This window comes from Pteropus medius, unplaced genomic scaffold, assembly GCF_902729225.1.
Source record: "Pteropus medius unplaced genomic scaffold, Ma_sr-lr_union100, whole genome shotgun sequence".
Lineage (NCBI taxonomy): Eukaryota > Metazoa > Chordata > Mammalia > Chiroptera > Pteropodidae > Pteropus > Pteropus medius.
Window position 1 is genome coordinate 1,415,025 of NW_024348242.1, and position 24,907 is coordinate 1,439,931.

A 24,907-nucleotide genomic window follows, 5' to 3' on the forward strand; every position below is an offset into this window, starting at 1 on the left:
AGTCGAGGGAACAGATTCTGCCCCATTGATCCTCAGGAGGACGCGGCCTCGCTGGTACCTGCCGACACCGGGGAACAGATTTCTTGGCCTCTGAACTGTGAGAATGCATTTGTGATGTTTCAGCCACCAAGATTACTACAGCAGCCATCGTAAACCACCCCAGCACCCCAATAAGTTTCGTATGATTTCTGTGAGAGCCTCCACTGAAAATCCTCTCTACAATGGGCATATTTTAAAAACGCTGAGCTTGAAACGTTCAGAGCCGCTTCCCTCCAGGACACACTCCGTGTAAACCTGTAAAGCAGGGACGATGTGCCACCTCCCTTTCAGGGGGGCAGGTGGGACAGGGTGGCTTTCTAGCTTCCTGTCTCCGGCTGGAAGGACACTCATGCAGTCTTCCCTATGAAGGGAGCGATGTGCCAGGTAGCTGCTCGCTGAGCTCAGTGTTTTAGGGTTAACAGGGGGCAGAAGAGGGAGGCGACTGCCTACAGGTGGGACTCGAGTCTGGGACTTGTGGGCGTCAGCTCGGGAGGCGTTTGTGATGCAGGTGCCCGCCCAGATGTCCTCAAAAGATGGATAAAACAGTTCGTCACTGGGGGGACCCCTCACACCCCAGAAGGCGTTGAACAACTCCCTTGGCTCATCAGTGTGACTGGTCCTAGAAATCAAAGTGGTGTTTAGTTCACACTTGTGAATGAACACCTCGGGGCAAAGAAAGCCCCTGTCCCTAGCTTGCACGGGTCCCCTGCGAATGTAAACAAGCACCGCACAGGACACGGTGTCACTTCCTATCTGTGCGACTCCTCGCCTTTGAGGTGGCTGCTCATTTTTATCACATTCTTCGAATATTCTTATCAAAGAGGCTTTAACTACTCCATCTAGTTACTAGAAAGATGAATATAAACAATAATATCCAGTTAACCTACCTAATAAGTTCTCAAATCGATTTAGAGAAGTAAATAAAAATGCCCATCTATTATCGAGTGACAATTCCTCCACAGTGGGACTTGGATAAAGCGTAAATCACCAACTGCCTTAGGTCCTGGTTTAACGATTGAAGGCCAGGTCGGCGAGTTTTAAAGACAGCTTCGTGGAACCACCAGCAACATTTCAGGGGGTTCTTTATCACTCAGAACTTTTATGGTCATCCAATCTTTTCTTTCTTTCTCTCTTAAAAAATAAAAGAAGGCATCTCAGACACTGGCTGCAATGATTCGAGCCTGGACGAAAAGTAAAATAACACACCCGTAGAAGGGTTTGTTCAAGATTCATCAAGGTTCAACTAGATCTCATCTACCTTTCCAACTGGGACGGACCGGTGGGGCCCGCAGGGGCTGGTATCAAGAGCGGTTCCGAGGCCTGAGCTGGGCTCAGAGCACGAGAGTGGTGTGATCTGTCTGTGGTGGGGGGAGGATGAGGAGGAACCCACAGCTCTGGCGTGGAGCTCGCGCGTTTGCTTCGCGTAGAGGTATTTTACACGCAGATGACAGGACTGCTTCTCATTCCGGTTCTCATTTCTCAGCTCAAAATGCCCCCTGCTTTAAAGTTAAAGCTTGGATTAGTCCCCAAATCCACAGGCAAGTTCTTATGCTTGTTTTGGGTAAGATGTTCTTAATTATTGTTCTATAATCTTCATCAAACTATCATCTCGTTTCTTTAAGTCTAAGCCTGAGTTTTCCCCTAAGAATTAGCACAGTGGTTCAATAATAGGTTCAAAGAATTGACTTCTTTTTGTGTAAGGCAGAGAAAAAGGCAGGTGAGCGGAAAGCAGAAATAAACTTGAAATGTTTGGAATAGGGTGTCAGTCTATTCTTAGCAGAAATCCTAGGATTTTTTTCCCTGTTCTTTAGAATCTCAATCAGTGTTATTTTAAATCGATGTTTGAAACCAACGTACTATGATGAGATCATGATTTAGAAAGAAATGAAATAGTGTATCATAGCAAAGCACGGCACAGGAAGGTATAACCTGGTATAGGAGAGGATGGGTAGAAAGTAACAATGCATTGCTTATACTAAAAACAAGAGAGTGTGTTGTTTTCTGAAATTTTGACTCAACTGTGATGCGCGTGCGTAAGTATCTGTATGTTTTAGGTAACGTGAAATCTTTCTTACTGTGGGTTGCAGTTAAAAAAGTGTAAAAGCCACTGGAATGAGTGGCATACATTATACGGAGAGGCCTCTTCACCCTGTCCCTGTCCTGCCCCAGCTCTGGCTGTGTGCATGGAGAGTCACTAGCAGCGGCATTTGCTCTGGATGAGAAAGAAGTGACACAGCCCATGGGGCCCTCAGTCTGGTGCTGTTGGCATGTGGGCATTTGGCAAATCCTGTTTTGGTTGATTGCACCTGAGACCCTCCCTTTGAAATGAAATTAAATGAAGGCTCTGTCCACCCGCCTCAGAGTCAGGAGGAAGCAGAGAGGGACGTGCAGCGTATTTCAGACAAGCCACGTGGAAAACTTGCGGGGCGCGGGCCGTCTCAACGAGGCACATGTGGCAGCTCTCCATTCCGCTGAGCCAGATGGGAGATGTTTGCGATACGGGGCCCAGAGCACTTCTGAGGTGATGTCCTTTCTGCGTGTGCTGCAAGTTTGGAGCGAAAGCCTCTAACTCGCTTTCGGGATGACTTTCTCTTCTCTCCTTTTCTTCTTTCGTTTTGTTTTGAGGACGTCTGTCTTCAAGACACACCTGCTCTCCACTGTGCCCACCTTGGGGGAGAAGCACTGTGCTCATGGGCCAAATGCTTACTGCAGACAAATTTGCACCTGTGTGGCTGAAAATGTCCACTTTGGGCGCTTTCTAATGTGAAGTGTACAGAAAGCAGATGCCACTCACTCCCTCACTCAAGTGTAATTTAAAACCATCTCTCAGGCATAATGGGATGTTACTGGCAATATTTATTTTTTTCCTTTCATTAGATAAATAGTATTAAATTGGGATCCTTGAGAAGATTGTACCGACAGTATCATATTTGAATGTATTTTGCGCTCAAGACTCACTCAGGCAAATCTTGAGCGTATGCAAATCACCGTCATTATGCAAACGAGAAGGTCCTCGTTGCTAAGCAAGTGTAAATGGATGTTTGTTTTGATGATGATGAATTATCTTTACTGGTTGCATTCCTCCACGTGCAATTTGGAAATCTGCGCGGGGCACGTCTTTGTTTCCCAGACATTTTTGTGGGTACCAACATCAATCTATTGCCAACCTGGTCAACATGGGGGTCTCTCTTTTCTTCGAGGTCTAGAACCTGCGTTTCCCTTTGTTGAAGCATTGCCGGGGTTCTCTATCGTTATTTGGAGGTTATGTATAATAGCAAGTCAACCGCTGACTTAAAAGCTGTAACTCTGTGGTTAACCTGGGAAGTTCCCTGCTTACCTTCAAAGTCTTCCGTGCCCTTCACGGAGAACCAAATGACTTATTAGGATCCCTCCAAGGGACACACAGTGGTGGGTTGTTTCATCGCTGCCGTAAGATGTAGGCAAACTGGTCACATTAAGAACAATAAATCACCAGTGACTAGCGCTTCCTGAGTGAGCCCTGCGTGCCGGGGTTCTAACTCACCGCTCCTCATTCGGTCCTCGTGCAGGCTTGAGGAAGGTACTGCCATCCTCGTTTCCTGTGTGAGGAAACTGAGCTCGGCGACATTAAGTAACTCGCTCCAGGTCACGCAGCCAGTGCGCGGTAGGATCAGGACGGTCCCAGGTCCCTGCTCCTGCAAAGCCGAGCTCTCGGACACCTGGCATCTCTGCAGGGTGACTTGAACCGCAGAAGCTGGAGCCCTGTGTGCGGAGCAGGCAGTCAGGGGAGACGGTCTGGGAGACGTGAGCAGCGCAGGGCCCACGCAGGGTGCTGGGACCCACCTTGTCCGGCAGGACGGGGGTCTGCAGGGAGGTGAGACGCCTGCGGCCCTGGGCGAGGTCGACCAGCCAGTCAGGAGCTCGAGCCCGAGTGCCCGGGGGGACTCGCGTCTCCGACGGAGGCAGCGCGAGGACCGCGACATGGGACTGTCACTGGCGCCGCGTAAACTTCTGCGTTGTGTGAGTCTGGGGCTCGGCCCTTGGATCCCCCACAAAAGATTTGAGTGTCGGTCCATCGCTCGGAGAAGAAAAACAGCCAAGCGCAGCCAGCAGAAGCAATTGTGTTAGGTACAGCGGGACATCGCGCGAGGACTGAGGGCCCAAGTCGAGGGTCGGGGGTCACGTGGCCACGGGGTTTCTTTGCTCTGCGTCCGCCCCGCCCACGCGGAGTGACGTGCACGGTCCGCGCCCCCTCTGACCCGCCCACTCCCGGGCGCGCGTGCGCAATGCGTGCCCACAGGTGGGCGGTCGCGCGCCTGCGCCCTGGGGACACGGAGGGTCGCGCATGCCCAGTGAACCACTCTTGCCCGCACCGGTTGCGCGCCTTCAGGGCGAGGGCGCATGGTTGTCTTCTCTGGTGACGTGACCGTGAGGGGAACGAGGAAGGCGCCAGAAGCTGGCAGCTGTCGTGTTACGCACTTCTATGGCTAAACCGGCCTTGGGGCCTCGCTTATCCCTCATTGTCCCCCTCCGTCGCCCGTGTCCACCTGCCTACCTGCCCCGTCAGGGACCCTTCATCTTTAGTCTCCGGGAGACGTGACACACGTGGAGCGGTAGGTCCAGGTCCCCAAAGTCTGACGTTTTCTGGCCGGGACATTCTCCCCCTCCTCCCGTCCCCTGTCCCCTGTCACCGCGTCTGGGCCTCGGGGACAGGCCGCGGGCGAGGGCCCGGTCCTCACGGGCCGTGCCTGCTGGGGCTGCGGGGCTCTTAGGTTCTCGTGAGGCCCCGTTTGCGTTTCTGCAGAAAGAACCCTTCCCAACAGTGAAGGCTGAGCCCCTGTCGTGGGCCGAGCTGCGCCCCGCGGCTCCTGTGCTGACGCCCCAACCCCAGGACGTCCGAGCCGGGCTGGGTTTGGAGACAGGGTCTTTAAACAGGTAAGCGAGGTAACACGAGGCCACATGCTGGGCCCTAACCCCGTGTGACCGGGTGTCCTTCTAAGGTGACACACACGGAGGGACGACCGCTTGGGGACACCGAGAAGGCGGCCGTCTGCAAGCCACCGGGAGAGGCCTGGGAAGGAGCCATTCCTGCCGACTTCCCGCCTCCAGAACTGTGAGAACATACATTTCTGTTGTTTAAGCGGCGGCGTCTGTATTACTTCGTTACGGCAGCTCTAGCCAACTAATACGGTCCCCTAAATTCCTTCTCCTTTGGGGACAGTACGGTGTATCCTGGCACAGAAACGTGGGGACTATCTCGAAGGCAATTGCTTGTTTCTCTAAGAGTTCTCTGTTTTCCTCCTGCAAGCAGACAGACTTTGACCCTGTCTGTAAGATGAATTGTCCAGAACATTGTGGGAATTAATCGCTTGCATCATTAAAAGTTCAGTAAACAGGTTTGCAGTGTGGGTTTTACTGGCTGCTCTGGTGTTTCACAGAGCCGAGAGCCCCAGGAGTACAAATAGGGCCCTTCTTCCGAATAGAAGTCATGTGACAGTGACTAAGGCAGTCGTTGATTTACAGATGCCTCTGCTTAATTCGTGACTTTATTTTTGAGAGGCTGAGAACGTCACAGAGGCAGTGGTGAAAACGCCCACGCTTGTGGTTTCTCTGGAGGTGAGGAGATAACTTCGATTTGGCTTTCCAGTATCTAGACCCCTCACTGTCAGCAACAGCCCCTCCATTTCCCTTCTGCCAGTGTCTCGTCCAGTGGTCCAGGGGCCAGTACCTGGCTGGACCAAACAGAGCATCCTCCCACACTGATTGGCTCAGGCTTGGGCACGTGACCTAAGCAGGTCCAATCAGAACGAGGCTCAAGGCTTTGTGGGAGCCCTGAGAAGCAAAGCCTTCTGACCGTCCTAGACCTGGACTGGGGGTAGGGGTGGGTCTGAGGCTTCTGCAACCACGGTGCCCCCAAGACCACAGGGCCTGGCTGAGAATGGCGACTGCGCTCAATACAGCCTAGTGAAAGGGGAGAAGTCCGATTTCCGAGACATCCTTTAACCTCAATGAAGCCATGCGTGAAGATAGATCTGAGCTTTTCCGATTACAGAGTCTACTAAGTGATCTTTTTTGTTATGCCAGTTCTGATTGGGCTGTGAACGTGTCATTTCTAAATGAAATGTCAAATGGCAAAAGGTAATTTGGGATGGTTGGCTTGAATTATTTGCTTGATACAAAGAAGAAAAGGTGGCTCCTCCCTCCCTCCCTCCCTCCCTCCCTCCTCCTTCCTTTCCTTCCTTGGTCTTCCTACTAGGGTGGTCTCCCATCCAAATACTAACCAGGCTGGACCCTGCTTAGCTTCCGAGATCACACGGGATCGGGCACGTTCAGGGTGGCGTGGCCGTAGACCCATTTATTTTTTAAATGGCTCTTTGCCACCTGCCATTTGTAGTCATACCCCTGAGGTCACCGAGAGAGTGAAGCATGGTGATGAGTGTGCTTTAAGGGCACTTGGTCGTTTAGAGAGTGACAAGATTCAGTCATAAGGCAACAACTCACAGGACTAAGTTGTTTTTCACCCTAATAAGTGACGATAAGCTTGGATTTTTCGAGACACAGGAGAGAAGACAGTGGCATTAGAAAAAAAAACAACTTTTTCCCTCGTGGTGTGCTCTTGTATTTTTCCCTTGGATTAGAGATCACAATAGTAATTAAGTCATTAATTGCGTCGTAAGTATAATTAATTTTTACTACTTTCCTCTGCTGGAACATTAACGGCATTAAGATAGAGTTTATGTCACCTTGTTGGCTGCACTTTTCCTGGTGCGCTGTAGGATCCCAGGAAAAATTTAGTGCCAGGATGAAGAAATCAGGCCCAGACGTTAGGTATCTTGCCCACACCCAGGAGGAGGGAGGCCATGCCTGGTGCCTGGAAAGGCTAGAATTCCATTCTGTGCTTGAAAATAAGAGGCATGGATGGAACGGATGTAGTTAAAGAGGATTACTTTTGAAAATTCCATTAGTGCCCCAATGTTTTGTTCTCACATAATAATTACATAGAAAATGTGGTGTTTATGGTCATACATTATTAAAATAGAGACCACGCCCCATGCAATCAGAATTTCCTTCTTTTCTTGCTAAGCTGAGAGCCCCTCAGCTTTGGGATGCAAGTGCTGTTTATTTAACACATTCAGAAAAGCAATTCAAATTATTTATTAATGGCGCTTATTTAATTTGATATCTTGGGTGTTTCTTGTGCATGTGTGATGTCATTTGGGAAACAGAACTTTGTTTTCATTTTTATTCCTATGAAACAGATTTGAGAGTGAATTATTCATGGAATTGTTTAATTTTGTGGGAGTTTGATTATATTGAGGCTGTGTGTCATTTTATTCTTTTTTATTAAGACTGCCAGAAATCAGTTAGGCATCCCCAAATGAAATACGACAGGTCCCTCATTACCAGTAGGCTTAATGTTTGTTTGTTTGTTTGTTTTAGATTTCCTTTTATTTACAATAGCTTTTGTTGTGATAAGTAGTTTCATGGATGCTTTGAAATACATACGGGACTCTTTTTAATCAATGACAGATGACCATGCAGTTCTTCCATACAAAAAGTCCCCTGAGCTGCATGCTGCTGCGGCAGGACCACATTTTAATCCTCTTCGTAAGAGTAGTGGTTAATATTGGAGTATACACTGTGGAAGACGCTGTGCTGTGTGAATAACAGACTCGATCTGATCAAATTCTCACAGTAGCATCGTGACTTAGGGGTTAAGAAGGAGGTTGCAGCTCACAATTGGCTCTGGCCATTTTAAATCCTATAATTTTAACCACTGATAATCTCCCGGCCTCTAGTATAGTGACTAACAAATTATAATGATCAGGGAACGCTGCAGCAGAGAGATGACTTGGAGCCACCCCTGCAAAAGGGTACCGTTATCACCTGGTGATCGTTCAGACGATTTTGTTTTCAACATTCATGGGCAATTGGGTAGTTTATTAGTTAGGACTCTGGGTTGCAAATGACAGAAACACAACTCAAACTAAGCAGAAAGGGGCATTTGGTTCCCGCAGCTGTGAAGGTGGTAGGAGCCATGAGCTTCAGGCTCAGATGATGGACTGTTTTCACCACTAAGCCCGCCTCTCCTGGGGGTTCCATTGTCAGGCAGCATAGCCCCGCGTGGGGACGAGATGGCGGAGGGAGCAGCTCAGACCCACCTGCCAATGTCTTCCGTCTTTGTAGCTTCAGCAGAGAGTGGATCTCCTGTGGCTCCAGCGAAAGGCGGGGGAGGAGTTTGACTGGCTCCGATTAGTCATGTGCCCCTCCTTCAGCCCTCACTGTGGCAGAGGGGTGTGACACTCTGGCCGTCCTTCGTCCTTCGGCTGTCTGCACATCCCAGGCCCAGGGCCGGAGTCAGCAGTGTCTGAGCCGCTGGGCCCGCTGGGCCCACTGGCGGGCGTGCGTTGTCCTAGAGGACATGAGGACATGAGGGTCCTCGCCCGGGCGTGGGTCTAGAGCAGGCAGAATGCACACACGTTCGCTCGCCTGTTGAATTTTGAGATACGTGCTGGAGGTGCGCGCCACTTCTGCTCCCCTCTCCACTCTCCACGCCTGAGCCGCTCTTCCCGGAGACCCCAGCGCCCTCCGCTGTCTTGGCGCCAAGCTCCACGGGGGGCGGGCAAGGGCGAGCTCGTCCCTCCTGGGTCCCGTGCCGTGCGCAGGTGCGCTGTGGCTGGGAACCACGGCGAAACCCAGACTGGCGTGTTCCCTTTTCCTCGTCGTTTCTGCTCCTGTCTCTTAAAGACCCGAGGGCCCTTCTCCGGGGAGAGGAGAAGTTGTCGCGGAGCCGAGACCCCATCTTCCCCGCTCCATCGTCCTCCTCCTCCTCCTCCTCCGCAACACGGGAGCGTCAGCCCGTTTCCCAGCTGCGGAATGAGCGTGCACGGAAATGGCCCAGGGGTTCAGGTGGGCAAAGAAGCACTGCGTGCAGGTGGACGCTTCAAGATGCTCACGATCACTGACCGAGAGTCCTTAGTCTTGGGTGTTCTGTCTTGTCCCCAGCTCAGTGTCCTCCCTTTGTTTCTCTTTTGGTGCCTTCTGTTTCTTCCCCCGGCAGCCCGGAGAACGTGTCTGTTTCTTGCATGCACCCCTGGTCGCCAAGGAAGGAGGCATGTCCCTCTGTCTGACTCTGCTGCTCTGTCCCCAGCTTCGCCTGAACACAGTCCCTGTCATCCTCAGAGCGGCAGGCTGTCGACGGCTCCTGCAGAGTCGCTCGCTCAGCGGTTGGTTGGTCAGCAGACAGGTGCCGCTTGCCGATGTCTCCATGGGGCTGGTGGGTCCTGTCAGCTAGACCTAGCCCCTAGCCTCAGGGCTGTCACCCTGGTCACAGCGGGGGCAGGGCCCTGCAGAGGGGGGCGTGTGGGAGCAGGCCATGCCAGTGGAGAGCAGCAGGCGGGACGGTCCAGAGCAGGGTGAGGCCTCGACGGGCTCAGGCGAAGTGGGGGGGCAGGTAGCGTGTCCCCTTCCTTCCTGTGACCACTGCTTTTTTTCTTTATTTTTGGAATTGAAATGTAATTTACATGAAATAAAAATCGCCATTTTAAAATGTATAATTTGGCGCTTCTAAGTGTGTTTAGAAGGTCGTGTCATCGTCACCACTGTAGTTCTAGGACCTGTTCACTCTCCCAAAAGAAGCCTCATCTCCATTAGCAGACGCCCCCCACCCCCACTCCTAGCTTCCGGCAACCGCTAACCTACTCTCTGCCTCCACGGACGCACCTGTGCTAGACGCTTCGTATAGCCGAGATCACACTGTGTGGCCTTCGCGTGAGGCTTGTCAGCCAGCGGGCGTCGTGATTGCGAGGCCCGCCCGCATCGTGGCAGCCGTCGGCGCCTCCCTCCTGCGCGCGGCCGAAGCAGCCGCATCGTTTTGAAATCCTGCCCCGAATGTCTGACAGCCCCGTTTTCCTTGTTCTTTCCTGATCGGCTATTTCTTGTTATTGAAAAATTGTATTTCGATCTATTAGACATTATTTGTCTGTTATCTAACTTCATGTCCCTAAGTGTCCTGAGGTATAATGTTTCGTCCCATTCAGACTAGCCCCCATGCGAGCATGCTTCTGGACCACAGCAGAGTGCTGTGCCCCACGGCAGTGACACGCGGTGTGTACGAGACGCAGACGTGATCACAGCCCCGCCACCCTCTCTCTCATAACCCTGACGGCGTCCCTATAAATAGGAGAGCCCGGCTGGTCATTTTGTCACGGGAAGGTGTTCGCGTGTCAGGTTGGAAGGAACAGAAGCTTCAGGAGAACGTGAGCAAATGAAAATACATGTCGGGGAGTTTTTCACGGCTGCCGCCACGAAAGCGCTGCTGTGTTGTAGGAACGAAGAGCAGGACGCGGTCGTGTCCACTGCTTTCTGCGCGTGAGTCCTGCTCTCTCTCTGGGGTGCGCCTCCTCGCTGCTCAGGTCACCGGGCAGGTGGAACATACCTGTCTGCAGCACCCGAGACCGACACCTGCCTCACGGTTCAGTCCTCAATTCAGGGAAGGCTCTCTGAGTGGTCCAGCTGGTGACGGTCACCTCCCAGTGGTCTAATCAGCAGTGGCCGAAGGAGACGGTCTCCTGTGTGTAGACACCACTGCCCACTGCACAGAGACCAAGGGCCTGGACCTGTGTTGGTTCCTCAAGGTGTTCGCCTGTGTGCAGGAGGGCGCGGGCAAGGCGAGGCGGGACGGTGTGAGGGAGGCAGAGTCGAGGGGCTGAGGGCCTTCGGGCCTTCGGGGGAGCCGTGTCCTCAGAACCTGCTGGCCCCTCAGCATCCTGGGACCGTGGGACTGAAAGCTAGAAAGCGGCCCAGTGATTCACGAGGCTTATTGGGCCAAGTGGCCAGCGCTGACCACCGTGAACCACCGTCTGCACAAGGCCAGTCTCCATGCTCCCAGGGAGAAAGGCCACTTTTCTCTGAAGCAGAGAACATCTCCATCCTGTGTGCCAGGGAGCAAGGAGTAAATAAATGCACTTGGAAACATAGACACGTATTAAACAAAATAGAAACGGCGCTAGGACACGGTTTACCTTGTGAGTTACCTTCTCATTTTCTCGAAAGCTTTCTTACTGCCGCATTTACCAGCCATGCGTCCAGTCAATATGAAACCTTAATAACGTGACAAGATCCCGCAGCGCTTTCTGATGACACTGGTAAATTTTGGGGGGATGACTTCTTGTTAAACTAAGATGAAACAGGGCTATTAAAATTCTACAACAGGGATCTAGAGGAAAAAGCTTTATCTCTGCCATTGTACATGAAATGGCTGTGATTAAAGCTTCATGAAATACAAGAAGATTCTATTGCAGTGGGCTCAAGCCATAATGGAGCAAAGAGTGTGTTAACTGGGAACGAAGCAATTACTTTTGATGAGTGACCTTGCACCTGTCAGAGGAATAGAGTAGAGAAGCAAACAGGCTGGCGTGGGCTCGGCTGCCGGACACTACGCTGCTGGCCGCTGGTGCGGAGCGCAGTTTCTGGACTGTACACTCCGCCGATGTCCACAGCTACGATCTCCCATGACGAAGGCGAGGTTTGTGCATCGTGAACATTTCCAGTCCCTGCCTCCTGATGCCCACGACCACAGACACTGTTTCCGATCTCTCGAGACGTTTAACGGGGCTGCGTATGTTTCAGTTCAAAGGGGAGAAACAGACTTCGTCCCTGGCGTTGGGACAGTTGGTTATTGACGCAGGAGAGAATTACGTCCTCACCTCACACCATGTAGTCACAATAAATTCCAGATAGATGAAAGAGTTAAATCGAAGACGACGAAGCCAAGAAAGTAGGGGGGGCTAATCGTCGGTTCTCACTGTGCAGTCAGCCCCCCCAAGCCTGAAACAGAGGCAGAAACTGCACAGGCAGTGGTTTTGACTACGTAAGAACAGAAGCAAATTTCTATATGCCCCAGAGACCACAAATAAAATTAAAAGACAAATGAACCGTTAGGGAAAAATATTTGTGATGTTCAACAAAGCATTAACATCTTATTAAGGACTCTTTCCAACCACCCTAAAAGTCTAACACGTTATTGAACAAATGGAGAAAAGTAATGGGCAGGCAAGTGACAAAACGGGACTGAAGAAACGTGAAAAATCCAAACATAAACGCAAAAACAATTTAAATCAATGAGAGGTGACTTTGCAACTACCAAAACGGCAAACTGCATTTAAAATATTAACACCCTGGTGTCTTTGGTTAGACAGTGGCTCTCACCGTCCCTAACATTTTGGGATAACCCTTTGGAGAGGTGGCGCCTGCATCCCGACCCTCCGTCCCTTTGGCACGAGCTGCACCCTTCCTCTAGTGGTGACTCTGCAGAATGTCTCCAGACAGTGCCGACACCCCCCTGGGGGCCAAACCGCCCACTCGGTTAGAATATGAGGAAATTTGTAGTGTGGCACACTCAAATTCTCTGGAAGGCAAGTTGGAAATACTTATCAAGAAACGAGAATGCACGTCGTCTGCTCTAGCGCTTGTACTAGGTACCCTAAGGCAGACACCGTGCACCAACATTCTGTCCGCTCTCATGTTCGAAGCCTGTGTGTCTCGCAAACAGTCGACTATAAGTCACTTGATTCCTAGCAGCAGGGAGTGAGTGGCTTGCTGAAGGCAGGGAACGACACGTTCGGAATCTCTGAAACTGAAAAGCTGTGGCAAATGAGCACACGTCCGGCCATGAGACCGTGTTCACCTCTTATTAAGGACTCTTTCCAACCATTCGGGGAAAGGGAGTCAGGTGTAAATATATACGTAGAAAAAGATTTCCAGAACAATTCTCAAACGATTTTGCTGGGCGGCAGATTGTGGCTGTGTCAGTGGTCTACGGCTGGGGACCAAACCCTACACGTCCCGGTTTAAGGTGGCACATCATCTCATTGCTTCTGTGGGGCAGGAATTTCCGGAGCGGCCTAGCTGGTGGTCGTGGATCAGAGTCTCATGAGGCTGCCGCCAAGACGACACCTGGGCCGCGGCATCGGAAGGCTTGTCTGTGGCCGGAGCATCCCTGTTTAAATGGCTCACTTGCGTGGTCGTTGGCAGGAGGCCTCGGTTCTGAGCCATCGCCGGGGCCTTTCGTGGGGCCGCTGGCGGATTCTCGTGATACAGTCTCATCGAGTATTCTCAGGATATTTCAGCTTCTCGCAGAGCACGTGCTCTGAGAAAGTGAGATCAGGGAGGAGGATGTGCCTTTTGAGAGCTGCTGTCGGATGTCACAGCGGAATCTCTGCCGCGTCCTAGTCCTTAGAGTCGGGTCGCTGTGTCCAGCCCACACGCGAGCTATGTCCAGCCAGACACAAGCTTCCGCTGAGGGGTCGAGGCGTCCAGACAGCAGTAGGCAGCCGTAGCAGAGCTTAGGCAGAAGAACGTGGTCAGATTTGTATTTTAATAGCATCGCTTGGTGATTGTGTGGGAGGTAAAAGGAGGTAAACGGAGAAGAGAACCAAGAGATTCCTGAGAAGTCCTAAGTGAGAAAAGGGGGTGGTCTGAGCCGGCACCACGGCAGTGCAGTGCAGTGCAGTGGAGGAGATTCTGTGTACTGAGGCGAAGAATCAGCAGCGTCGGTGACTGGTTCTTTGCAGGGGTCAGGGGGACTTCAGAGGCAGGTAGAGAAAAGGAAAACACAGATCCATACTAAGGAGAGAGTGTAAGGGGCGAGGAAAAGCGCCCTAATAAAACCACTGGGAAGAAGTGGATGGCGTTGGACGTCATGGAGAAATAAGATGAATGGCAAACTAAACGCGTCCTCGACACCCGCAGGCAGCAGGTCACTCGTGGTACCATGTGGGAATGATCTCCATAGGCCGATGGGGAAAAGACACAGTGCGGGGGCTGGAGAACAAAAAACCACTTGGTAGGGGCGGACAGAAGACATTTGCGGCAGAAACCTATTTCCAGCAAGGAAGGATAAACAAGGAAGGATAAACGGTTATTTGTACTCTACGACCAGTTGACAAATGAGACGTCTACTCCTCACAAGACCTAGCACTGGCATACCCACAGATCGGTGACAGCGCTAACAGTTTCATGCTTGTTGCAGCTGGACCTGTGGCTCTCAAAGCCAGTGGAACGTTACTGTTCTTTGAGAGAAGTCGGCGATGCAGACGGATGCTACACGTGTACATGACGGGGCAAACAGGAGACCTGGCGTTTGTCGGATCACTTTTAGGAGCCAGGAATCTTTCATATCCTGCTTCCTGTCATCCATCCTCCTAGCTCCAGGCTCCGCGTGTCCCCGAGAACAACTGAGGCCAGTGACGTTCGAGCTTCACCAGCTCTTCCCTCTTCTCCGACTTGTCCCTGCCTCTCTCCCTAGGGGCGGGAGTGAGACCTTGGGGAGCCATGGCGCCTCAGGCTTCCACCGACAGGGCTCCCCCAGGTACGGTGACCTGCCTTCCCGGCCCTCCCTCAGAAGTCACACGGCATCACTTTTCTGATGTTCACTTGTGAGGCACAAGTCCATCTAGAATGACGGCATGGGGACAGAGACCTGCCTCAGGTTGGGCGTGTTGAGATCACGCTGAGAAGAGCACATGTCACTGCAACCATCTTCGCAAAATGACCCTTGCCAGTTAGTTTGTGAGGGGACGTGTATTTCAGGGTGCTGGGGAGCCATCGGCATCACTGGATGAAGTCAAGTACCGGCGTTCGCAATGGGTTATTTATTATTTACTCACCGGCTCCCAGCTCACCTGAGCCACTCCAGGTTCCTGCCGCTCTGCAAAAGTTACATAAACACCCCAGCAACACTGTTTTAAAACGGTAAGTCTGACACTCAACTTGAACTCGGAGGTGAAACAGCTCAAGTACGAAACCTGAAAATGCGACATGACGGTGGGTTGTAACGCAGTCAGCGTTTTCCCCGGACGGCGTGCACCGGAATGGAAAATCAGCAGCCAGAGCTCACACTTGCAGACGCTTCATCATGGAAAATTTGCAATTACATAAGGTGTTTTGTGTTTTTTTGTCTCTCCAAGCCTTGGAATTTTTTTTATGCAGGAAGAAAAACTTTAACAACAACAAAAAAAGAGCAAGATTCTTATTTTAAACTGCAACTTGAGTGAAGTTGATTGGGAGGCACTGTTTCTCTGACTTCTTGATTACGGGTGGTTTTAGAGATCTGATGTGCCAACAAGAGTTATGCTTATGATTCTGATTCCCATGGAGACAAATTAACATCATGCTATAACAAAGTCTGTTCTTGGCCTTGACCCTGCAGAAACCCAATAAATTGGGAACTGGACGAGGGAAAGACAGAATTTTGAAAAATGCATTTATGATCCTGTAGAAAACAGTATTTAATGAGAGTGCTTTTTTTTTTAATGCTAACTATATCCTAGATACCACGCAGTTGCTTTACACGTACACTCTCAAGCCATTTTGTAACAGCCTAACTCGTCAGATGATAGTATATTCTGTATTTTTTAAGTTAAGAAAACTGAGTCTCAGATAGGTTAAGTAACTTGGCCAAGGTCACACAGCTGTTAATTCAAACCCAAGCAGAGGCTTCCCTCGAACCACCCTGATGCACAGCTGTAAAACGGCCTTTGGTGGACGGGAGAGGAGGAAATAATCAGTTGCTGTGAGTTTCATGTTAATTCCCCCCCCCAGCCGGAAAAGGAGGACAAGCAACGGCGAGTTGGATCGCTTCTCTCAGCCTCCGCAATCCAGCCAGCAAAGTGAGTGGTCTGACGGACTGGGCCCCAAGTTCGAGTTCAGTGTCCACATTCATGAAGCGGACCAGAAAAGTTCTACTAAAAGTTTGGCGTATGGTGTTCAAGCCACCCTCGTCACACGCTGTTTCGGATGGGGGACGCAAAGGTCGGGGAGAAGTCACTAACGCGTTAATTTGTTTAAAACATAAATTGGTTTTAATTCACTGCAGCGTTGGGGCAATAACAACGGAGCCGTGAACAAGGAGGCAGAGCTGGGCTGTCGGGGAGCTTGCACTCTTGCTGGGGGGACAGGCGGCAAGCAATACGGTGCTTAAGGGCAGGTGACAGTAGGAGATGTGAGTGGTGACACGGTCGGAAGACGGAGGTCGGTGGGGTTGCCATTTCAAGACTGTGTCCAGGGGAGGCGTCTGTAATAAAGCGACATAAGCAGAGACCGGGAGAAGCCCACGGGGCGCTGATGGCGGGGATCTGGGCGGAGGGAACGGCCCACGCGGAGGCCGAGTCAGGGCACCGCTCGTGTGTGGGAGGCGGGGGAGGAGGGGTCTGGCTGTGCCCAGCGAGGTGGCCCACGTGGACCTCGTGTGGCATGCTGGGAACTTAGGATTTTCACTGAATGAGACGGAGCCTGAGAGGGGTTCGAGCCACACAGTGACCGGCGCCGATCTGGTCCGTCCAGCATGTCTTCGACCACGTCCAATGCTTTTCTTCCAAAGCAGGACGTGGGCTGCTGTCCGGTTCAGACCCCCTCCTTATGCAGTGCTTTAACCAGCGTTTCCGCCTCCCCTGGGGTGCCCAGGTGTCCCCGGGGAGAAGGGGGCAGAGGATGCGAGCCGGCGGAGGAGGCCACAGCACCTCAGGGTCATCCATCCGAGTAACCTGCGCGGGTGCCCGTGCTCATCCACACGTGGCCCGTGGCGTGGCCGGTTGCAAAGAGCCACTGAAGCTCAAGTCGAGTGTGCCTGAGGGTGCCCGGGGTGTGTGTGTCCCCGCCACCCCCATTTCACAGGACCGACCCCAGACCACAGGGTTTCCTTAATTAATATGCACGGGCTCGGTCATTTCCTTTATTTGTTAAAACGATGTCATAGGAAACATGTTCCGTTTTTAAAAATAGAGTTTGACTAAGTAAAACCTGACAACTTGTGTCCTTTGGTTACGGCGGGAGAGGTCAACCCATTTCTTCTGGGATGGAAAAGCAGGTGTCTTGAGCTTCCACCTCCTGGCCACTAGAGGTCACTGCAGGACCACAGATGCTGCCAGAACAGGCGGCGGTCCCTGGCTGCCTGGTGCCCAGGACCATAGGTCACCAGGGTCCCACTGGCTGTGGCAACGGGAGGTTTGAGGGAGTGCTACTTCCAGGTGCACCTGTTTGATGCATCAAAATAATAACGAAAACGGCATTGATCCAGGGCCACATATTTTGCTATTTTGGGGTAGCAGTTTAAAACAACCCTTTAAAGCCACCCCTCCAGTGATACAATACCTCGCTACTGCATTTATTTTCAGACCCCGAGAACTCGCTGATGTCACTCGTCACTTTTTCGCAGACGGACAACTCTCATGTGATACGTCAAAAGTCAGTTTACAAATAATTGATCTCATTCAATCGCATTTACTCCCAGGTTGACCAGTTTCAACACTAAGCAAATGAAAATGAGAAGCTGGCGTTAGGAATGGTTAGAAATAATCTTTTAAGAGACATCTGTGACCGTGCGGAGAAGGGGCCCTACATTCCGACGGGACCAACATGTCTGTGGAGTGAGGAGACAGAGCAGGTCATCACGCCTCCGTCACCGAAACCACAGCAGAGCCATCGGTGCCATGGAGGGAGCCGGCGTGCGTGAGGAATTGTAGGTGATTTTCTCGGCGGACTTTTATTCGGAAGGAAGAAGAGAGTTCTCATCCAGGGGTATTCCCAGCCCTGTTATTTCCATTTATTCCCTGAAGCGCCCTAACTAACTTCCAAATTAGGCCACTGAGAACGTCCTGCGTTTCAGCTCTGAAGCTGTTCTCGCCGGCATGGAACAGCTGGCGCGCTGCCTGGCTCGCTGGCGTTGGCAAACTCACATCGCCAGATAAAGCCTTTACCTCGATGGCCACTACGAGCTCCTCCCCAGGAACGTGTGGTCTGATGCGGATGACCGCACGACAGACAGTTCACGCACTCCTGGACAAGGCGTCTGCCACGCAAGAGCCCGGCCTTTCAAGTCCACTGGAAAGGGTGGTTTTAAATGGACAAAAGACGTCAAACCAGTTGGGTGCTTGGCTCAGAAAAGCAAATGGATCTTCTGAAGTGCTGGACTCACCATGAGATGGTGGTTCGGACCCTACGAACGCGTGTTTTGTCTGTGGCCAAGGGCTCCTGCAGAACTGACCCTGGTTAAAGCCCTGGGGTGGACACCCCACCTTCCTCCTGACTGTATGTTGACAGCTTGTCCCAGCAGAGGCAGGCCCACCTCGTGCCACTGCACTGGAAACTGATGGCTGTCAGCAGTCACAGAGGCAGGTGCTCCAAACGGGCCTGGTCACCGGTAGCATGACACCCTGTCAAGTGGATGTCCAGTTCTAGCCTGGACTTGGGTGCTGGTCACCCCACTGCCCCGTTTCCCCCGCCCGGAGAATAACGCACCAGCAGGGAGCAGGGCGGGCATGGCCGCCGCGCAGCTGATGCCCGTTGGGAGGGGTGAGGAGCGTCCTGGAGTGGAGCGGACAGCCCTGACGCTGGGAGGAAAGCCGACGTGGCCCCACGTGCTGCATTTTGCCAGCTGTGCTCGCCTCTTCCCCAGCCTCTCGGGTGCCGCCGTTACGTCACGTGTGGCCCTGCTCTGCCTTCTCGAGTCTCTTGCCCTCCCCACCGACCTCCCAGGCCCTGCCTCCGCATCTCCGACCCAGGACCTCGGCTTCTCCTCCACCTGCCTCGAGCCCCTCAGCTGCAGCACCCCTGCCTTCCTCGGCTGCGTGTCTCGCGGGTAGAGGAAGTCGGCTGTAGCGAGCACCCAGCTCCTCACACAGCTCTGTGAGTGAATTCTGGGGGGGGCGCGTCCCCATCCCCGCCAGCTCCGGGTGGAGCTGGCATCTCTAGGACCTGCCGCACGGAAGGTTTGTTTTCCTCAAAGACAACCACCCAAACTGCCTCGCGTAAAAGCCCACCAGTCGCAGCGTGGACAATTAGCACTATTTAATTACTGACAAAATTAGGCTTACAAATTGATTTATGGCCCTGCAGATGAAACACACATTTCTGGAGGAAAGCAAATTTCTTACAGTTAATTTTAAAGAAGCAGGACAGGGGCTTCGGGTGGGAAGTCGTCCCAGAGGCACGGGATGTGGCTAAGGACCCAGCAGGCCTCGTGCCTCCCCAGGTGTCCTGGGGCATCGCTTCCCCCACGGTTCGTGGTGCTGACCATCCAGCGGGAGCACACCGGGGACCGGGGACCGGCAAGCCCTTCTCACATCCTATTTTAGCCGCCAATCAGGTATCTGGCATTGCAGCCCCCCAAAAAGCTTCCACCCCGAAGAGCAGAAACAGTTTTGTCCAGCCAACGATGCATAATGAGGAAATTGCTTCACATTGGGCAACAGCTGGGAAATCTGTCGCCACCTTTCATCCTAAGGAAGCACATGGAGAAATGCTTGGCAGTCCTGTGCCTCCCTTCCCCCGCCCCACTGAAGGCATCTGATGATCATAATTCTGGGGAGAAAGGTGTCAGTCGACTTAGCAAATATGAAATGATTGTCTTTAATGAAGAACAGGGGCCATTCGTTCCTACTTGATGTATTTGAGAAATGTTTTAAAAATAGACTGTTTCACATGAGAGCTGACTGGCAGCCGGCCGTCAGCATTTAGTGCAGACTCTGGCGCTGCGTTAGGAGGCCAGGAGAAGGCACGCAAGGGACCAGGCTGACGGTGCACGAGGCCCGCGGTCCAGCGTCATCTGGAGCTTGTCAGGGACCAGACCCCTGAGCCCCGCCCAGACCTGAGGAACCGCAGGCTCAGCCTGCCCGGTGACCTTGGCACTTGCTCAGGCTTCACTGAAACACACGATCTCCCAGGTGCTTTGACACACTGACGCTTGAGAATTTTATAGGAGATACAAAGAATAGGCAGAAGTTTAAGAAATACGAAAAAGAAAACCAGGCAGACGTGCGTTCAGAAAAGTAAGAGTAAGGGAGGACACACGTCTCGGGCGGAAGCAGAAAAACCGTCTTTCACAGGTGCGTTTGCTTCTGCTTCCTCCACCCTCTGAGAGCTAAGGACTCCGGAAGCCTGGGCTCTGTCATCGCAACCACAGGTGTAAGAATGAGGCGCCCCATTCTCCCTGGCCAGACCAGACCCGGCCTGCTTACTGGGGTGCTGGCTTACTGGGGTGCCTGCACCTGACTTGGCTGGTTGTTGTTGGATAACAAAGTGCTTTAAATATGCAGAATGCTCTCCCGCCTCCAAGTTTTGATCTGGTTAACTCAAAGGCTCCCACGGAGCAGAGCCTTTGGCTAAAATCACAGGCTGCTCAGTGATCCTGGTGTCCTGGGTGTCTTAATTAGGGATTCCGGAAGGTACAAAGGAGGGACCTTGGCTTTTATCTCAAGGCCAGCCGGCCCTTCACACAGCCATCTCCAGTACCAGACCGGCCAGCGAGGGGTCAAGTTGGAACTCTTTCAGGATCACGGACCTGGTGGCCATTCCAGGATGGGGTGCGGGGTGCTTCGTGACCCTCAGATGGCACGTCAGAGGCCCTGCTGCTCAGAGACTGTTGGGGACGACCAGTGCGGGGGAGGGACCCGCCGTGGCGGTCTTTGGGTTTACTGACAGGCCAGGAGCCTTAGACACCCTCGGCTTGGGGTTTGAGGTGCAGGGCCACCTGTTGGCAGCTCCTCCAGCTGTCCCGGTGTCGCCTCCCCCCCGCAGCCCCGCCCATCCGCACTTGCGGGAGGGGCGGGGGAGGGAGGGTGCGGGGCGAGCAGGGGACGCAGGATTTACTTTGCGGATTGGGGCTCACAGCTGTCACTCCCAAAGGGTGGGGCTTTTTTAAAAAAAAGACCAATTTCAAGGCGAAGCCCCGAACCCGCGCGGGGCTCGGTGGCGCTCGCCTGCGTGCGGATGCAGTCTTGGAGGAGCGGCGGGTCCTCCTCCGCGCGCAGCCGGCCCGCCTCCCCGCGCCGGGGCCCCGCGTCTCCGCCGCCGGCCGTGCGCCCTGCGCGCCTGGGGCCCGCGAGCCGGGCCGGGCCGGGCGGTGCGGGGGGCTGCGGTCGCCAAACTTCGGCGCCGGCGCGCGCGAACCCCGGAGCGCGGCCGGGCGGGATGGGGGCCGTGCGCCCGCGAGCCCCGCGCCGCCGCGTGGGTCCGGCCACCCTGCCGGGGGCTCCCGCGCCGCCTCCGCCCACGTCCCGGGCGCCGCAGCCCCGCTGCCCCGCCGCCCGCGCGCGCTAGCCCGCCCGCCCGCGTCCCCGCGCTCCCGGAGCCGCCCTTTTTGGGCCAACTGGGGGCCAGTCCACGCTCGGGTCAACAGGAAGGGACCAGATCCGCGTGGATGAAAATAAAAATATCCCGGTGGGGCTGAGAGGGGGTGGGGTCTGCCTGCTGGACTCGGAAGGCAACTCTAGGGCGGCGCGGCGGTCGCCCGGCCGGCCATGGACTGGCAGGCGGGGCGCGCAGGGCCCCGCGGCTGCTCGCGCCCTTAGCCGCGCACCGCCTCGCCACCCAGCCCCGCGCCCGCCTCCAGGGGCTCGGTGACTGTGTCTTCGCGCAGACGGCGCCGGGGAGCAGAGGATCTGCGCCCCGCTCTCCAGGGTGCGCCCGTCCGAGATGGGGACGCCGTGGCGCCACTGGTCCCCCGTGCTCATCGGCCTGGCTGCCCTGTTCTCCAAAGGTGAGGGGTCGCCGCGCCACCTCCGGCCGGCCCGGGACCAACTTTGCGGGGAGTGAGTGTGTGGGAGTGTGTGTGGCCGGGAGAGAGGGCGTGGGCGTGTGCGGCGTGTGTGTGTTTGCGCGTGTGCACGCGCGCGTGCGGCTGCCAGGTCCACGCGGCCCCTTTGCCGCAGGTACCTCCCAGGGGGACTTGGGCGCGAGGCCCCAGTGAGACTGCAGAGGGACAGCGGGGAAAGTAGCCCCGTCCACCGAGCGCGTTTCAGGAAGGCAGGGGGCCCGGAGACCCTGGGAGGGAGAGGTGGGCACCGGGAGGGCTGAGCTGCGTGTCCGGGGAGGGGCCGGGAATGACCTGCAAGGGGCCTGGGTGTTGGACTTGACTTTTCCTGCTGGCATTGACCCGGTAGGAAATAATTGCAGCGCGCTCCTCCGTGCGGGAATGCTACGGAGGCGTCAGAGGCTGCTGCAGACATGGCATTGGTTAGCTCTGGGGACGTGCCCAGCTAGGTGCTTCCCGGCTGGTCCTCGCCCCTCACCCTCTGTGGCTGCTTGTCCATGCAGGCTTCTTTCCGTGCAGGTCAGCCACCCCTAACTTCTCACCTGAGCTGTCACAGCGGGACCCTGACCTGAAGCCGTGGGGACCAGGTGGTCCCTCATCTGCCCCCTCTTCCCATCTCTGCCTGTCACTGGAAGGCAACTTCAGAAGCTCAGGGCGCTGATTCCTGCAAGAGAAATTATTCGATGCTCACAGGAGATCGTAGGAAGTGCCAGCGATTCTGTTTGCGTGTGGTCCCCCGCCCCTCCCAGAGCCTCGTTCCCACAGAGAAATACGTTATGAGCAAAGTGGAGATCCTTAGCAGGCTCCAGTGTGTGTCCCTGCATTCCTGCAAATGGGGTTTTCTGAGATGTTCGAGATGAGCTCTCTCCCAGAAACTTCAAAGCCGGTGATCACACAGAGTCTTAGTCACGGGCATTTGCCGTTTTCCGTGGTCCTCCAGATTCTGTGGGGCGTCACTGCTTCGGATCTGACAGCAGAACAAGACAGTGGACCGGCAGGGTTTGGCGCTGCTGTGACTTAGGGAGGGGACCTGGGCTCACCGTGCCCCCCCCACTCCCATCTTTTCTAGTGCAGGTGTAATGGGCTCATGTCTCCTGATCATGAGTTAGAGCAAATCTGAGGGCCAGAGCTTCCGGGATTCACGATGTGCACGAGAAACCGAAGATGAGGCCGGTGGATTCCGTGGGTCTGGCCCAGGCAGACGCGAGGTTAACAAACCCCGATCCACAGGAACGGCCGCCCCACAGGGCACGCTCGTTATTGGCTGTCACTTGGTTTCGTAATTGGAATAGGCTTCTCTGTTTCGCTGCCTGCAATAACAAGGCTTTGTTAAGAAAGGTGCAGCAAAGCGCTGTGGCTGGGACCTGACTGTTGTGTGTTCTCGGTCACGTGCACAGTTCTGCTGCTGATTGCTGCATTACACTGAGCAGGGTTGAGAAGAACTGTATTCTCGCTGGCACTTCAGAAGTTTTTCAAGTGGTAACCCTGAAAACGTCCTTAAAACGAGGAGCTCAGTGATGTGGCGGTCTCAGCTTGGGAAAGGATAGGACGGGCGCAGCGTGGGATGTGTTTTGTGTGCTGAACTTGGAGAACTCGACTCAGCCACCGGTAGGGGTCAGCTCCGTGTCCGCGTCTCGCACGGCGCCGTGCCGAGCCCAGGGCGGGCGCGTCGCTGCTTAGTCACCACGTGCCGAAGAACGCGTGGGAGCTGGGCCCCGTTCCACCTGTTGCACAGACTTCCGTGGTGTGGATGTGGTCCCCAAATGCCTGGTCGGTGCGCCCCGTTTTCGGACCCGTTCAGGCCCCCTCCCCTCTAAGAGGCCCTGACCTCCCAAAAGTTCTAACCCAGCTCGAAGCCAGACGTGGGCTGTATGTGGAAGGGTTTTAATTGGAAGCAAACATGTGCACACACGTGCACACACACGCACACACACATACACACACACACAACCCAAAGTGCCTCATTCGCCTGGGCTGATGGAAAAATGGAGATTATTACCAAATACTAAGTAAGTGCTTTAGCACATGACTGTTTTTACTGTATCGCTCTGGTTCTTTCCAAATATGAATCACTGAGTGAGCAAAAACGCACACTTTACAAGCAGAGTCATGTCCCAAACCCGACCTGTGTCTGAGGGAGTGTTGGTCACAGAGCAATCCCACCCTCGTAAACATCTTTTGAAAAGCAAATAAATATAAAGTTTCCTTGCTCGCACTTCTGTCCCTTGAGACCTAGAAACTATGCTGTGAAACCGAGTTTCGCCGGCACAGTTGTCACACGGTCCCTACCTTTCCTCGAGAATGGCCTAATGTCCCGTTGCCAGCGAGCTTGTGTCCCAGTCCACGACCGAGTGTTTGTGGAGAACTCGCTGCGTTTGAGTTCAGGTGTGTTTGAATGCACGGGAGGGGCAGGCCTATGGAAAGCGGTGATGACGACGGGGCCGGAAGTGGGAGGGGCCAGGCAATGTTTGAACGCGGATCGAGAGGGCTGATCCGCGTTTAAATACGGAGGCTGCTTGTCGCCACCCTTACCTGCGTCTGGTGTTCTCCTGAGAGTGCCGGTGAGCAGCAGACACACATACGGAGAGACCTGGGCTCCTGGGAGAGGGGCCGCCCCGCCGGTGGCCCCCACCCGCCCCCTCCACCGCAGGGCCGCGCTGGCCAAGTGCTCTGCCTGAGTCGCCCCGAGTGAGTGTCCCGCGCCGTGGCTGCCTCGGGGCCTCTTCCTGCCCAGTGTTTCCACACTCGTTGCCTCCCTTTGGGGTCGAAGGGAAGCATCACCTCCAGCAGCCCAGGACTGGGAGCAGCTTGTTTACTGGGACACCTTGTTCAGGCCCTAAGCGGGGGTTGAAATACCCAGGAGAGAGCACGTAGGGATGTGTGTGTGCACATGTGCATGGGCGTGTGTGGGGGGACAGAGACAGTGAACCTTCACTGCTTACACTTACACGCTGTCAAAATCGAAAGGCTGGGGACTGGAGAGACTGCTAAGTTTCGTTTTCTCTAAGTTAAAAAGTTAAACGATAAATATGATTGTATAAAAACACATGCACAGAAGGTAGAATTCAAAGTATGAGAATCTGTTCAATTTAGTTCTGTTTCGAAAGCTAAGAAAAAGTGAAAAGCAAAAACCCCGAATCCCTTACAAGATGTTTACGCCACCCTGTGCTGGGATCGAGTCTGTCCGTTTATCCATGCACCCATTTACTCAGCCAGTCTTTATCCATCTCTCCAGCCATCCTTTTGTTCACCAGTCCATTTGTTCATCCATTTATCCTTCTGTCTATCCATTTATCCATC

The 24,907-nt window shown here is 53.8% G+C and overlaps 1 protein-coding gene across 1 annotated transcript in view; it reads left to right on the top strand.

The window, feature by feature from the left end:
- Nucleotides 1–24,907, top strand: part of TMEM132D (transmembrane protein 132D) — a 360,724-nt gene that overhangs the window by 39,548 nt on the left and 296,269 nt on the right. Inside the window, exons 12-14 of the mRNA XM_039879485.1 lie at nucleotides 14,327–14,389; nucleotides 15,622–15,689; nucleotides 21,434–21,553. Coding sequence (XP_039735419.1) covers nucleotides 14,327–14,389; nucleotides 15,622–15,689; nucleotides 21,434–21,553 — 251 coding nt within the window. The remainder of the gene's footprint in view (nucleotides 1–14,326; nucleotides 14,390–15,621; nucleotides 15,690–21,433; nucleotides 21,554–24,907) is intronic.